Source organism: Cervus elaphus, chromosome 7 (genome assembly GCF_910594005.1).
Source record: "Cervus elaphus chromosome 7, mCerEla1.1, whole genome shotgun sequence".
Classification (NCBI taxonomy): domain Eukaryota; kingdom Metazoa; phylum Chordata; class Mammalia; order Artiodactyla; family Cervidae; genus Cervus; species Cervus elaphus.
This window is the reverse complement of record NC_057821.1, coordinates 2,045,068-2,062,783: the sequence shown is the minus strand read 5'-3', so window position 1 is coordinate 2,062,783 and position 17,716 is coordinate 2,045,068. Positions and strand designations below refer to the sequence as shown.

The 17,716-nt window shown below is 35.9% G+C and overlaps 1 protein-coding gene across 15 annotated transcripts in view; it reads left to right on the top strand.

Moving 5' to 3' along the window:
- KHDRBS2 (KH RNA binding domain containing, signal transduction associated 2) overlaps nucleotides 1–17,716 on the top strand; it is a 722,049-nt gene that overhangs the window by 635,185 nt on the left and 69,148 nt on the right. For 10 of the 15 annotated variants that reach the window (XR_006341943.1, XR_006341940.1, XR_006341944.1 and 7 more), the window contains one exon: nucleotides 1,228–1,286. The exons of the other annotated variants lie outside the window; for them this stretch is intronic. Coding sequence is in view for 5 of the 10 variants with exons in the window: in XM_043906989.1 (XP_043762924.1) it covers nucleotides 1,228–1,286 (59 nt within the window). In the remaining 5 variants the exon portion in view is untranslated. The remainder of the gene's footprint in view (nucleotides 1–1,227; nucleotides 1,287–17,716) is intronic. 15 annotated transcript variants of the gene reach the window in all.

Genomic DNA, 17,716 nt, shown 5'->3' with positions numbered 1-17,716 from the left:
TTTTCTTAGAGAGTTTGTATATAATTATCCTGGCAATGAAGATGAAGTTATCTTTTTCTTTTCCAGATACATTACACCAAAATGAATTATTCCTTATCAATTGCTTCCCAGAAATATAAAATTGGCAAAATTTCCATCTATCTTTCTTTTCACCTCTAATATACAGACTTTTCTTTTTCCCTTCTCATTCCTTACTGTCAATGAAATCTCAAGTATTTTATAAAATGAAGCCTATGGGATTGCCTTGAGGGATAAAGACAACCAAATAATTTTAGGTCTTCCTGTCTTCCTTCCAACCTAACCGTTTGGCCATTTATCACACACCCTCAACCCTTATACATTTTGGTATCTGATATTAAGCCCTTTTCTTGTCACCCTTTTATATACTTGAAAAGAATTCATAATTGTGATATAATTTATCAATGCATACATAAAATTATATATGTGAATATACATATAAGCTTAAATATACATATAAACTTTATGCACATAAGCATAAATTTATTCCGGCAGAGATCTTTAGATGAAGGAGCTGGAGTGAAAAAGTATAGTGTACCACAAATATTGTGGATTCTTAAGTAAAATACACATTAATTATCCAAATATTAAGCTAAGTTTAAATAATTTCCACTTTTTGTATGGTATTTTTTAAAATGATAACTTGGTTACATTAGGCTAAACATCTAGCAAAATATTAAGTGAGAGGAAATAGCTTATGTAGGTGATAAACCTATGGACCTATGCTGTGAAAAAGTTGGACGGGAGTATAACTTCAGTGTATGAAAATGAAGATGAAATTGATGTATATTTCTTAAGTTAATTGCATTAAAAGTTACACACAATTGACCAGATTGTCATCTTGTGTAACACTTTTTCTTGGAAATAGACCTTTCATAATTCTCCTCTTGACGTCTCATACTTGTATTTTAGAAGAAATTTGATTTATATAAGTGGAGGATAGAGATTTTTAAAAAATACTAATGTGAGATGAGAAAATTATAGCACTCTTTGTCAATAACCTGTATTGTTCTTACTGAATATTCTTGTTAGAATTTTATTATTCAGTGAATATTATTCTGTTATTATTTATGTTCAAATATGTGTTTTATGTCTAGAGATTCTTGGGATATTACCTCAGTACACATTTTGATTTCAAATTCCATATAAGTTTTGAGGTTGATTCCTCTCAAATACAGTAACATTGATTACTGTCTAAATCTATTGCAGTGTTCCTGAATACTATGACTATGGTCATGGAGTAAGTGAGGATGCCTATGACAGCTATGGTAAGAACTTTTCTTTACTAAAACTGAAATCAAAACATTCATCGGTCACTGACAACTCAGAAATTACCTCTATCTTTCTAATCCCAGTTTTTTTTAGAAGTCCAGGTCACATTGATTTATGTAATTACAGGGTGAGATTTTACCTAGAGAGCCAGAAAATTGAACAGATTAATTTTGATCACAATTCCAAGAGCAATTAATCACAATCATAGATAATTTTCAACAGCAACAATGAACATTCTGGATAGTGTCTTTCTTAAATGTTTCACTGTTTCCATTGTCTGACTCATTGATATGACAGCAATGTTGTGCCTTTCTGTTATCATAAAGATCATTAGAATAATACACAGTTAAAAAATTTATAAACTTTTTAAGGAAAGAAATTGTAACTTTCAAGTTATTTTTATTGCATGTAGTTCCTGAAAGTGCCAAATAATGATTGATTCATAAGAATTAATAGTCAGTAAGCATATCAGTGTATAAATTAATTTCAAAACTGCATAATTTAATTTAAAACCCATTTAAAGTTAATTGTTCTTCAACTCAATAATATTATTGAGTGCCTATGATATATCAGTACAGTACATTACTTTAGAAGTATAGTTTCTGGTTCCTGAAAATATATGTGCAGTATCACCAGCTGACTGCCTTGAAAAATAACATTCATTTAAATGTTCCCAGTCCTCAGTTCAGTTCAGTTCACTCAGTCGTGTCCAACTCTTTACAACCCCATGAATCGCAGCATACCAGGCCTCCCTGTCCATCACCAACTCCTGGAGTTTACTCAAACTCATGTCCATCGAGTCGGTGATGCCATCCAGCCATCTCATCCTCTGTCGTCCCCTTCTCCTCCTGCCCCCAATCTTTCCCAGCATCAGGGTCTTTTCCAATGAGTCAACTCTTCGCATGAGGTGGCCAAAGTACTGGAGTTTCGGCTTCAGCATCAGTCCTTCCAATGAACACCCAGGACTGATCTCCTTGAGGATGGACTGGTTGGATCTCCTTGCAGTCCAAGGGACTCTCAAGAGTCTTCTCCAACACCACAGTTCAAAAGCATCAATTGTTCGGTGCTCAGCTTTCTTCACAGTCCAACTCTCACATCCATACATGACCACTGGAAAAACCATAGCCTTGACTAGATGGACCTTTGTTGACAAAGTAATGTCTCTGCTTTTTAATATGCCATCTAGGTTGGTCATAACTCCTTCCAAGGAGTAAGTGTCTTTTAATATCATGGCTGCAATCACCATCTGCAGTGATTTTGGAGCCCCAAAAAATAAAGTCTGTCACTGTTTCCACTGTCTCCCCATCTGTTTCCCATGAAGTGATGGGACCGGATGCCATGATCTTAGTTTTCTGAATGTTGAGCTTTTAGCAATCTTTTTCACTCTCCTCTTTCAGTTTCATCAAGAGGCTTTTTAGTTCCCCTTCACTTTCTCCCATAAGGGTGGTGTCATCTGCATATTTGAGGTTATTGATATTTCTCCCGGCAATCGTGATTCCAGCTTGTGCTTCTTCCAGCCCAGCGTTTCTCATGATGTACTCTGCATGTAAGTTAAATAACCAGGGTGACAATATACAGCCTTGACATACTCCTTTTCCTATTTGGAACCAGCATGTTGTTCCATGTCCAGTTCTGACTGTTGCTTCCTGACCTGTCTACAGGTTTCTCAAGAGGTAGGTCAGGCAGTCTGGTATTCCCATCTCTTTCAGAATTTTCCACACTTTATTGTGATCCACACAGTCAAAGGCTTTGGCATAGTCAATGAAGCAGAAATAGATGTTTTTCTGGAATTCTCTTGCTTTTTCAATGATCCAGCGGATGTTGGTAATTTGATCTCTGGTTCCTCTGCCTTTTCTAAAACCAGCTTGAACATCTGGAAGTTCACAGTTCACATATTGCTGAAGCCTGGCTTGGAGAATTTTAAGCATTACTTTACTAGAGTGTGAGATGAGTGCAATTGAGCAGTAGTTTAGATTTTTATTAAAATAATATGAAGGCCAATCTGTTCCTCTTTATGAGGAGCAATAAAGGAGATAATGAATGTGGCCTGCGTTTGGGGCTCCATGTAATGAAGGTATAGTGCTCCATTGGGACAGGGAAGGAAATGTTCAGACATTGGGAGAAAGTGCACCCTCCTCAGAACAGAGGCATCAAATCAACCCACTTCTCTGGTGACTGTCTTGAGGTCGATTCAGAAACAGGAGCCACCATCATAATGATTGCTATCCAAAAGTTGAGTTTGTCCTTTGAGCACAAAGGTATTGTCAGGCTTTAGGAATATGATGGTATACACAATAGATATTGTCCCTCCTGGTTCTTACTGTCTACTTTTGAGAAACATATTCCTACATTTAAAAATTGTGCCAGGCTATAAATCATATGATGAAGTAGAAGACCACAAACCATTACTCATGCAACAAGTACTTATTTAATGGCTAACACATGCAAGCCATTCATCTCAATCCTGGAGATACTTTAGTGAACAATCTCTTAAAGCTTACATTCTAATTAGAAGATACATTATTATTTATGAAACACTTTTTCCAAGTGGAACTTTTATTTGTAAAATACAGTCATTGCTTTTCACATGTGGCACATAAATTTGAGGAAGAATCATCACCTGTGAGATTTACTTTACAAAATTATATGCTCTGAAGAAAACGGCAAGGATCAATTTGATGATATGTGACTGCATAGTTGGTAATGGGATGGGAGATTATTTAGATTATATCACTTTTTCTATCAATATTTTCCTTCTGTCAACATTGCATTTTATTCTCCTATTTCTTTATTGTTTCTCATTTTTATTTTTTATTGTAGTATATATATATATTTTGTTTGTTTGTTTTAGTGTATGGGGTTTAGTACTGCGGGAAGCTTTTTTTTCTTTTTTTTTTTATTTTATTTATTTATTTTTTTATTAGTTGGAGGCTAATTACTTCACAACATTTCAGTGGGTTTTGTCATACATTGATATGAATCAGCCATAGATTTACACGTATTCCCCATCCCGATCCCCCCTCCCACCTCCCTCTCCACCCGATTCCTCTGGGTCTTCCCAGTGCACCAGGCCCGAGCACTTGTCTCATGCATCCCACCTGGGCTGGTGATCTGTTTCACCATAGATAGTATACATGCTGTTCTTTTGAAATATCCCACCCTCACATTCTCCCACAGAGTTCAAAAAGTCTGTTCTGTATTTCTGTGTCTCTTTTTCTGTTTTGCATATAGGGTTATCGTTACCATCTTTCTAAATTCCATATATATGTGTTAGTATGCTGTAATGTTCTTTATCTTTCTGGCTTACTTCACTCTGTATAAGGGGCTCCAGTTTCATCCATCTCATTAGAACTGATTCAAATGAATTCTTTTTAACGGCTGAGTAATATTCCATGGTGTATATGTACCACAGTTTCCTTATCCATTCATCTGCTGATGGGCATCTAGGTTGCTTCCATGTCCTGGCTATTATAAACAGGGTTGTGATGAACATTGGGGTGCACGTGTCTCTTTCAGATCTGGTTTCCTCAATGTGTATGCCCAGAAGTGGGATTGCTGGGTCATATGGCAGTTCTATTTCCAGTTTTTTAAGAAATCTCCACACTGTTTTCCATAGTGGCTGTACTAGTTTGCATTCCCACCAACAGTATTGTAGTATATTTGATCTACAATGTTGTATTAATTTCAGGTGTAGAGCAAAGTGGACCAGTTACACATACACGTATATCCACTCTTTTTTTTTTTTAAGATTCTTTTCCCATTCAGGCTATCTATTTCTCAATTATTTACATTTAAAATTTTAATACCATGTAAATAAGGCAATAGGGAAAATGTGTGAATATAAATGATTACTTCTCAGACCTTCCAATGGAGCTGTAGGAGCCATGGTCAGGAGGGCTGGACTCACCTCTGAAACCTATTTTGTTCTTTCATGGTTGTTTAGCTCTTCTGCTGCAGCCAAGTCTAGAGATAGACTCTATCACTTTATAAGCCACCCTGCTCATAAACACTAGATTTCATTCTGAATAAATCAGAATTTACCAAGCAATTCTCTGCATACAGAAAGCAATTGATAATTTTTAAAAAAATACTTCTTAGTAAAGTAATGAGGAAAATGTAGAAAGTGGTTTGTCTTATCTGGACACACTAAGAAAGATATTAGGCAGGAATTTTTATATAATAACTTTTATTACCTAAAATTTCAGCCAAATTGGCCATATTCTTATTGTTAAAAGATTAAACATATTTATGGTCAAAAGTAGACTTCTCTTTAGGATCTTGACTTTTTCTTTGGCCACCAAGATCCGTTGCCATTTTCTGACATTGTTGAGCAAGTGTTAGTTCAAGAATACATTTCACGTTCAAGATAATTTGACTCGCTGTTTGTAAATGTTGATGTATCAACCCTCTATGCATTCTGACTTACTTCTTGATTTTCATGTCAGAAAGGTAATTATGCTGACAGAATTTGTTTCTTTTGTTGGAGTCAGGAGGTAACATTCCAGAGACAGTAACCAATGCACTGCAACCCTTTTCCATGGTGCAGCTCCTAGAAAACAGTGGAGTACAGGAAGGAGGCTGCTCACAAGTCAGGATTCCAGCAGCCCAGTGCCCCTTCCACCATCCCACAATCTGCTCACTGTGACCTGTCTCTGCTGCACTGGGCCATAGCATGCAGTTTGGAACGCTGAACCAAAGCGCCTGTGTTTTACACATTGCACATGTGGAATTAGTTACATACTTCTAGAAAAATTTTGCCACAGATGTTAAGAAGTGTAAGTAGATACATAGGTGTGACTAACCTAAAAATAAGTTATTTTTCTTACACTAAAAATAATATGTATACACTATAGAAAATTTAGGTCGAAAAAGGAAATTTAAACTATACTCATTTATTTACTCATTCTTTACTGCTTGTTATATGTTTCGCTGATTTTTAAATCCAGCATGATACACATCTTATCTAAAAAGAAAACAAAATATAGACTGCTTTATAAAAATTCTTATCAGATTTTCCCATCATAAAAGTTTCTTTTAGTTCTGCATTTGACAGAATGTAAAATTTAATATATTTTCATATGTGCTATTATAATTATCCATGAACATGTAGATTTGAAAAGGGATGCTCCTTTTGTATAACCAGGAAATAAAGAAACAGTTTCCCAGGTGGCTCAGTTGGTAAAGAGTCTGCCTGCAATGCAGGAGACCCAGGTTCGATCCCTGGGTTGAGACGAGCCCCTGAAGAAGGAAATGGCAATCCACTCCAGTATTCTTGTCTGGAGAATTCCATGGAGAGAGGAGCCCAGAGGGCTACAATTCATGGGTTCACAAAGAGTCAGACATGAGTGATTAACACTTTTCAAAGAAACTGTTTGCATGTCAATCTATATAGTCACGAGATTTATATTTGGAGAGTGTTCATGTTCCCATACCCTATACAGACAATTGAAAAAGGATAGTCAAATGATGAGAAATAGTAAGAGTTCAGCATCATAAATTTGTAGGCTAATTAAATTAATATGCATTATACTCACTGATTTTAGTATTAGGTGATTATGAAAAGTGAGCTTTAAGTTCTGCTTCTTGTTCCATAGGTTGCTCATCCTGCCATGTCCAAATGGACAGATAATAATATTTAAATATGCATGTGGACAAGTGATTTGAGGACCCACTCATATAAATTATAGATTGATGCATTTCATTAATTTTCTATACCTCACATGTTAACAAGTATCCACTTATAGCTTATGTGTAATAAACTGTGTGCAGTCTTTTAAATTAATAACATCTACTTCAAAGTGTAAATCTTGCATCTCTGTTTATTCACTTATATTTTGAATTACTTTTTCCTCTTTGTTACATTTTGGTTGTATCATGGATACAGATGTGTATTTTTATAAAATAAAGAGCTCCGATTCTCAGTTTCCTGGCAACACCTGGACTTGAACAATGGTGTGAGGAGACTCACAAGCAGCTGCCCCAGATCCTCCTCTTCATCTCAGGATTGAGCTGCAAGGGAGGAACAGGGGATGCTATCCAGGATGATTGGATCCCGCATCAAAAGCCTCGTGGGTGGAATCTCTTATTCAGGATTCCTTCCAAAATATTTCAAAATAAACCAGTGGAAGTAGGAATCTAGTCACTGAGTATGACACTTCACTCTGAATCTTTACATATTACATTTCATATATCACCAGATTGAAATTGTATTTGTATCTTTTGGGCTCATATTTCATGTTGAAGTGACAAATATGCTGACTCCTGTGAATATCATGTATCCTTTTAGGCTTCACTGCAATTAAATTATTCAAGATATTTTTCTACAATTTAATATTGAATATTAAACTATTTTCTTAAAATGATGTAAATATTTAACATTTAAAATAAATATTAATATGAAATGTGATACAATTCTATTTAATATATAAAATTAATATGTAATAATCTACTTATATTTAATAACAATCAATGAATTAATTATTATTAAACATTTCATTGATGCTAAATTATTGTCAAATTAATATTTAAATGGTAAATTTATGATAATTTGAACTTATTTTTGTCACATGACTATTTGAATTACAGAAATTGCAAAACAGTTTTTACAGTTTTAAAATATTTCCCAATTTATTAGAGTCTATAATTACTTTGGATAAGTCTGAATAGCTCATAATTCAATAAGGGCACGCTTTGAATAGAGAGCATGGATCAGCTTGTCTTACGAATACTTTATGTAATAAACACCCTCCAAACTGAGGTTGTTAGCTAAGAATGGCAGTAACATTCTCTTCTCAGAGAAGAGAGCTGTTTGTTAAAATGTATTTAATGTACAAACTGAACAGTTAATTATGGATCTATTTCATAGTGGAATTTTAGATGACAGCTATGTGGAAACATGGAGGGTAATACTAACACACTGTCTTGAAATGAATGAAAGCAAAAATTTTTATGCCCTATTCTAGGACATTTGAGTGCCTCACTTCAAGCTGATTACAGAACACAAACACATTCATTTTGTGTCAAGGAGCTGAATGATTATTATCCCCATGTGAAAATAAGCCCTGTTTTGATTAAACTGTGAAAATAGCAAAGGAAAATGAAGCTATTTGGCAAACATACTGCCATGTGTTTCAGGAGCAAACACTGTTCATTTGCAATAATAAATAAAAATAGAAATTTGAGGAAACTGATTCTACAAATAAAGATGAGTTTTCTTAATATAAGCAATAATGTATCAGTAATTTTTAAAAGTAATGTATACAAAGTATTGTAGGATTTATTAATATTTATGTTGGTATTGAGAAATATTGAGAAAAATGTCACTGTGATTTATCCAATTTTACTTTTAATAGAGATTATTAAACTTTATTTTCAACTAAAGAAGAACTAAAGAAATTGTGCTTCTAAAGTATTTTTAAAATCCAGTTGTAAAATTAACTTAAGTATTAGTTGCTCAGTTGTGTTTGACCTTTGCAACCCCATAGGCTGTAACCCACCGGACTCCTCTGTCCACAGAATTCTCTAGGCAAGAATACCAGAGTGAGTAGCCCTTCCCTTTTCCAGGGGATCTTCCCGACCCAGGGACTGAACCCGGGTCTCCTGCATTATAGGTGGATCCTTTACCATCTGAGCCACCAGGGAATTTAAGGAGAAGCTAGTTTTCTGTCACGTACTATTTCAGAGGTTGCAATGAAATGGATATCTAATCCAACTCTTCTTAATAATAAATGCAGACTATGTTGCCTAGAAGAAACAGCCAAAATGAGCATGGCTTGCACTGCTTGCGTTGCTCATTTTAAGTTAGGTGTGCTTGCAGTGGTTTCAATTTTGTTTTGAATCCTGAACTCCTGAATTCAACAGTTTTGGAAACACTGGAACATGTGTTTCAGTATTTTAGATCAGAGATTCTTAACCTTAGTTTTACATTTTAGAATCAGCTGGTGAAGTTTGAAAAAAAAAAAATACCAGTGTCCAGTTACCATCCCAGTAGAGCTCTATCAAAACATTTTAAGAAATAGCCCTTGGTTAAAAGTTTGCTGGGTGGTCTTCCTGGATGTTAAGGTTGATAATAAGTTTTAGGTGGATTTATGGGAGCATTCTGATGTGACTAACAGTCTAATATGAAGGGTCAAAACTGTGTCAGCCATATACATTCTTGAAGGTAATACAAGTTATATACAGGCTACTTTTAGAACACTGTGCAAGTGAACATTGTGCTATGGAACCGGGCATTTTAAAATTCATTTAAAAATGAAAAATCAAATTTAGTCCCTTTTTGAGCAAATTTAGCCCCTTTTTGAAGAAGTATGTTTAAACAGTTAAATTAAAAGTTAATTTCATCTAAAATTCACTCAGTCAAAAGTCCACCTATAGCAAAGTAATGCTCAAAATTCTCCAGGTGAGGCTTCAACAGTACATGAACCGAGAACCTCCAGATGTTCAAGCTGGATTTAGAAAAGTCACAGGAACTGAGATCAAGTTCCCAAGATCCACTGGATCAAAGGAAAAGCAAGAGAATTCTATAAAAACATCTAATTCTGCTTTACTGACTATGCTAGCTTCTTAGACTCTGTAGATCCCAATAAACTGTGTAAAATTCTTAGAGAGATGGGAATACCAGACTGCCTTACCTGCCTCCTGAGAAACCTGTATGCAGGTCAAGAAGCAACAGTTAGAACCGGACATGCAACAACAGACTGGTTCCAAATTGGGAAAGGAATATATCAAGGCTGTACACTGTCACCATGCTTGTTTAACATATATGCAGAGCACATCATGTGAAATGCCAGGATGGATGAAGTATAAACTGGAATCGAGATTTCTGTGGAAAATATCACTAACCTCAGATATGCAGATGACACCATTATGGCAGAAAGCAAAGAGGAACTGGAGAGCCTCTTGATGAAAGTGAAAGAGGAGAGTGAAAAAGCTGGCTTAACACTCAGCATTCATAGCATGAAGAACATGGCATTTGGTCCCATCACTTCATGGCAAATAGATGGGGAAACAATGGAAATAGTGACAAACTTTATTTTCTTGGACTCCAAAATCACGGCAGATGATGACTGCAGTCATGAATTTGGAAGACGCTTGTTCCTTGGAAGAATAACTATGACCAACCTAGGTAGCATATCAAAAGGCAATCAAGGCTATGGTTTTTCCAGTAGTCATGTATGCATGTGAGAGTTGGACCATAAAGAAAGCTGAGCGCTGAAGAATTGGTGCTTTTGAACTGTGGTGTTGAAGACTGTTGAGAGTCCATTGAACTGCAAGAAGATCAAACCAATCAATTAGAAAGGAAAGCAATCCTGAATATTCATCGGAAGGACTGATGCTGAAACTCCAATACTTTGGCCACCTGATGTGAAGAACTGGCTCATTGGAGAAGACCCTGATGCTGGGAAAGATTGAAGGCAGGAGGAGAAGGGGACAATCAAGGATGAGATGGTTGAATGGCATCACTGAATCAATTGACATGAGTTTGAGCAAGCTCTGGGGGATGGTGAAGGCAGGAGAGGAGGCCTGGCACGGTGCAGTCCATGGGTTCACAAAGAGTTGGTTACGACTGAGTGACTGAACCACAACGACCATCAGGAAACTTACACAAGCCTCTTTTATAGCCTCATCCACCAATCCTTCAGCCTTTAGAACTGATACCACAATCACAGAGGGTAGATAAAATGAAATGGTAGAGGAATATGTCCAAGATGAAGAAACATGATGAAACCCTAGAAAAACAAGTAAATGAAGTTGAGATAGGCAACCCTCCAAAAACTGTATAATAATGATAATGAAGATGATACAGAATCTTGGAAAAAGAATGCAGGCAAGCATTGAGAAGATGCAATAAATGTTTGACAAACACGTAGGAGAACTAAAAAGCAAATAGAGATGAACGATATAGTAATTGAATTGAAAAATACAATAGAAGTAGTGAAAGAAGAATAACAGAGGAAGAAGAGCAGATAAGTGATTTTGAAGACAGAATGGTGGAAATCACTGCTGCAAAACAGAGTAAAGGAAAAACATTTAAAAGGAATGAAGGCAGTCTAAGAAACCTCTGGGACAACGTTAAACATACCAACATACCAACATATAGGGGTCCCAGAAGGAGAAGAGAGAAAGGACCCGAGAAAATATTTGAAGAGATAATTGCTGAAAACTTCCCTAACATGGAAAAGGAAACTGTCACCTACACCCAGGAAGCATAGAGAAAACCAGGCAGGATAAACTCAAGAAGGAACATGCCAAGACAAAAAATCAAATTGACAAAAATAAAATTCAAATAAAAAGTATTAAAAGCAACAAGTATTATACAAAGGAACTCCCATGAGATTATTAGCTAATTTCACAGCAGGAATCCTGCAGATCAGAAGGGAGTGACAGATATGGTCAATATGATAAAGGGAAAAAACATACAACCAAGAATATTCTACCCAGCAAGGCTCTCATTTAGAATTGACAGAGAAATCAAAAGCTTCACAGATAAACATAAGGTAAAAGAATTCGGCACCACTAGACCAGCTTTGCAATAAATGCTAAAGGAGATTCTCTAGGTAGGAAAGACGACAGCAAATTAAAATGACTTTGTACATATTTAAACTGGTATATCAAATCTCATGAGAACAGCAAACCCCAAAACTGCAGTGGATACAAACAAAAAAAGAAAAAAGAAAGAAAAAGCAACCCAAACACAACAGTAAAGATGGCCATCACACCACAAGAGAAGAGGACAAGAAAAGAAGAAAAAAATGACCTACGGAAACAAACCCAAAACAATTAAGAAAATGCATATAGGACATCTATGTTGATACTTACTTTAAAATTAAATGGATTAAATTCTCCAACCAAAAGACAAAGACTGGCTGAATAGATACTAAAACAAGACCTGTATATATGCTGTATACACAAGACACACTTCAGACCTAGGGATACATACAGACAGGAAGTAAGGGGATGGGAAAAGATATTCCATGTAAATAGAAATCTAAAGAAAGTTGGAGTAGCAATACCCATAATAGATAAAATAGACTTTAAAATGAAGACTGCTCTAAGATAAACAGAAGGACATTATATAATGATCAAAGGATCCTAAAAGAAGATATATCAATTGCAAATATATATGCATCCAACAAAGAACCTCAATACATAAGGCAAACACTAAAACCCATATAATGAGCAATTGACAGTAACCAACAGTAATAGTTGGGAGACATTTGTTGCCCAGGTTCTAAGTCATGTCCAACTCTTTGTGACCCCAGGGACTACAGCACTCCTCGCTATCTCCCAGAGTTTGCCCAATGGGAGACATTGACACCCCACTTACATCAGTGAACAGGACATCCAGATAGAAAGTTAATAAGGAAACATAGTGTTAAATGACAACATTGCAACAGATGGACTTAACTGATATTTATATAGTATTCCACCCAAAAGCAGCAGACTACGTATTTTTCTCCTGTGCACATGGGACATTCTCCAGTAGTGATCACATGCTGGGCCACAAAATGAGCCTCAGTAAATTTAAGAAAATTGAAATCCTATAAAACACCACAATGCTTTTCCAACCACAGTAATTCCATCCACCACAAATAAAGTACAAGAAAAAAAAACTGCATAACACACAAAAAAGCTGAAGGTTAAATAATATGCTATTAAACAACCAATGAATCACTGAAGAAGTCAAAGGAAATAAAAAAATACCTAGAGACAAATGAAAACAAAAAACACAATGATCCAAAGCCTATGGGATGCAAAAATCAACAGTTCTAAGAGGGAAGCTATTATAATAGCAATACAATCTTACCTCAGGAAACCAAACAAAATCTAACCTTACACCTAAAAGAGAAGGAGAAAGAACAACAAAACCTAAAGCTAGTAAAAGGAAAAAGAATCATAAAAATCAAAGTAAAATTAAACTAAATAAATATGAAGAAAACAATAGCAAAGATGAATGAAACGAAAATCTGGTTCTTTGAAAAGATAAAAAATATTATTAAACTTTTAGCTAGACTCATAAAAAAGGGAGAGAACTCAATTCAATAAAATTAGAAAGGAAAAATTACAACAGACACCACACAAATACAGAGGACTATAAGAGACTACTTCAAGCAACTGTATGTAAATAAAATGAACAACTTGGGAGAAATGAGCAAACTCTTAGAAAGGTACAATCACCCAAGACTGAAATGGAAAGAAATAGAAAATATAAAGAGACTAACCACAAGTACTGAAATTTAAATTTTATTTTTAAAATTCTCAACAACAAAAAAAGTCCAGAATCAGATGGCCTCACAGCCAAATTCAGTCAAACATTTTGGGAAGAGCTAACATCTATCCTTCTGAAACAATTAAAAACAAAAACAAAAAAACCTCAGAGGAAGGGAAACCCTTAAGCTCATTCTAAAAGACCACCATTACCCTGATACCAAAATCAGAAAAAGGTACACAACAAAAGAAAATTATAGACTAATATCATTGATGAATTAGATAGGACAACCCTCAACAAAATACTAGTAATCTGAATCCAACAATATATTAAAAGGATCATACACCATGATGAGGTCTGGGGTGAATAATTTTTCAGTATTCACAAAAATCAATCCATGTGATACACCACATCAACAATTTAAAGAATAAAAATAATATGATTATGCCAAGAGATGCAGATAAATCTTTGGACAAATTTCAACACCCATGTATGATTAAAAACTCTCCAGAAAGTAGACATAGAAGGAACCTACATTAAAATAATAAAGGTCATAGAGACAAAGCTACAGCAAACATTACTCTCAATGATGAAAAGCAAAAAGCATTTCCTCTAAGGTCAGAAAGAAGGCCAGATGCTTACTCTCATAACTTTTATTCAACATAGTTTTGGAAGCCCTAGCCATGGCAATCAAAGAAGAAAATAAATAAATAAAAAGAACCCAAATGTGAAAAGAAGAACTATATGTCACTGTTTGCAGATGGCATGATACTATACATAAAAGAATCCTAAAGGAGCTATCAATAACTATTAGACCTCATCAGTGTATTTGGTAACTTTGAAGGGTACAAATTTAATACCAAAAAAAAAAAAAAAAAGACTATTGCATTTCTAACACAGTAACAATGAAAGATAAGAAAGAGAAATTCAAGAAACAATCCCATTTACCTTTTCATCAAAATAAAATACCTAGAAATCAGCTCAGTTCAATCACTCAGTCATGTAAAACTCTTTGCAACCCCATGGACTGCATGCAGCACACCAGGCTTTCCTGTCCATCACCAACTTCCAAAGCTTACTCAAAACTCATGTCCATTGAGTCAGTGATGCCATCCAACAATCTCATCCTCTGTTGTCCCCTTCTCTTCCCTCCTTCAATCTTTCCCAGAGTCAGGGTCTTATCCAATGAGTCAGTTCTTCACATTAGGTGGTCAAAGTATTGGAGCTTCAGCATCAGTCCTTCCAATGAATATTCAGGACTGATTTCCTTTAGGATTGACTGGTTTGATGTCCTTGCAGTCCAAAGGACTGTCAAGAATCTTCTCCAACACCACATTTCAAAAGCATCAATTCTTTGGTGCTCAGCTTCCTTTATTGTCCAACTCTCACATCCATACATGACTACTGGGGAAATTATAGCTTTGACTAGACATACCTCTGTTTGCAAAGTAATGGCCCTGCTTTTAATATGCTGTCTAGGTTGTTCATAGCTTTTCTTCCAAGAAACAAGCATCTTTTAATTTCACGGCCACAGTCACCATCTGTAGTGATATTAGAGCCCAAGAAAATAAAGTATGTCACTGTTTCTATTGTGTCCCCATTTATTTTCCAAGAAGTTATGGGACCGGATGCCATGATCTTCGTTTTTTGAATGTTGAGCATTAAGCCACCTTTTTCACTTTTCCCCTTTCACTTTCATCAAGAGGCTCTCCAGTTTCTCTTTGCTTTCTGCCATAAGGGTGGTGTCATTGGCATATCTGAGGTTATTGATATTTTCTCCTCCAATCTTCATTCCAGCCTGTGCTTCTTCCAGCCCAGCATTTCACATTATGTGCTCTGCGTATAAGTTAAATAATCAGGATGACAGTATACCACCTTGATGTACTCCTTTTCCAATTTGGAACCAGTCTGTGGTTCCATGTCCGGTTCTAACTGTTGCTTCTTGACCTGCATACAGATTTCTCAGGGGGCGGGTAAGGTGGTCTGATATTCCCATTTCTTTAAGAATTTTCCAGAGTTTGTTGTGTCCACACAAAGGCTTTGGCATATTCAATAAAGCAAAAGTAGATGTTTTTCTGGGACTCTCTTGCTTTTCTATGATCCAACAGATATTGGCAGTTTGATCTCTGGTTCCTCTGCCTTTTTAAATCTGCCATTTCTAAATAAATGCATATTTAGGAATAAGCATACCTAAAGAGACAAAAGACCTGTACTCTGAAACAACAGTATGTTGATGAAAGAAATTAAATATTACATAAACAAATGGAAAGATATACCATGTTCTTGGACTGAAAGGATTAGTATTGTCAAAATGACTATACTACCCAAGGCAATCTAGAGATGCAATGGAATCCCAATCAAATTGCCAATGCCATTTTTCACAGAGCTAGAGACAAAATGTAATGTGTATGGAGACAGAAGAAACCCCAAATACCCAAAGAAATCTTAAAAAAGGAAAACGGAGCTGGAGGAATCAGACTCCCTGACTTCAGACTATACTATAATGCTATAGTCATCAAAACAGTACAGTACTGGCACAAAAATGGAAATATAGATGAATAGAACAGAAGAAGCTCAGAAATAATCCCATGCACCTATGGTCAAAGAATCTATGATGATGAAGCCAAGACTATAAAATGGAAAACAGACATTCTCTTCAATAAATGGTGCTGAGAAAACTGGACAACTATACATAAAAAATTGAAATTATATCATTCTTTAACACCATACACAAAAATAAACTCAAAATGGATTAAAGATCTAATATGAAACTGGACATGATAAAACTCTTAGATGAAAATATAGGCAGAACAGTCTCTGACAGGAGTCACAGGATCAAGATAAAGATTCATCTCCCAGAGTAATAGAAATAAAAGCAAAACAAATGGGACTTAATTAAACACAAAAGCTTTAGTACAGCAGAAGAAACCATAAACAAACCAAAAAGACAACCCACAGAATGGGAGAAAATATTTGCAAGCATTGTGACCAACAAGAAATTAGTTTCTAACATTCACAAGCAGCTCATGAGACTTAGCATCATCAAAACAAACAACCTAATCAAAGAAGGGGCTGAAGATTTAAATAGACATTTCTCCAAAGAAGACATATAGATAGCCAAGAGGCACATGTAAAGATGTTCAACACCGCTAATTATTAGAGAAATGCAAATCAAACTATGTGATGTCACCTCACACCTGTCAGAATGGCTATCATCAAAAGATCCACAAACAATAAATGCTGGATAAGGTGTGGAGGAAAGGAAACCCTCCTACACTGCTCATGGGAATATAAATTGGGTTGGCCACTATGGAAAACAGTGTGGAGGCTCCTTAAGAAACTAAAAATAGAGCTACCATGTGCTGGACTGTGCTTAGTCGCTCAGTTGTGTCCAACTCTTCGTGACCCCATGGACTGAGTCCTCCAGGCTCTTCTTTCCATGGGTTTCTCCAGGCAAGATACTGGAGATGGTTGCCATGCCCTTTCCAGGGGATCTTCCCAACCCAGGAATCAAACCCAGGTCTCCCACGTTGCTTGCAGATTCTTTACCATCTGAGCCACCCGGGAAGCCCAAGAATACTGGAATGGGTAACCTAACCCTTCTCCAGGAGATCTTGACCCAGGAATCAAATTGGGATCTCCTGCATTGCAGGTGGATTCTTTACCAGCTGAGCTACCAGGGAAGACCCAGAGCTATCACATAACCCTGCAAATCCACTCCTTGGCGTATATCTGATGAAAAGCGTAGTCTGAAAGGATACACACATCCCAATGCTTATTACAGCACACTGCTTACAATAGGCAAGGTATGGAAGCAATTTAAATGTCCATCGACATAAAAATGGATAAAGATGTGAAAATACATATACATACATATACACAGTGGAATATTACTTAGCCATTAAAGACAATGAAATAATACCATTTGCAGCAACTTGGATGGACCTAAAGGTTTGTCATAGAGTGAAATAAGTCAGACAGAGAAAGAGAAGTAGTCTGATATCACTTATATGCAGAATCTTTTAAAAAATGATACAGAACAGAAACAGATTCACTGACTTAGAGAACAAACTTATGGTTACCAAGTGGAATGGGTGTAGGGGGGTAAGGATAGTTAGGGAGTTTGGGGTTGACATGTACACACTGCTCTGTTTAAAATGGATAACCAGCAAGAACCTAATGTATGACATAGGAAACTCCACTCAGTATTATGTAACA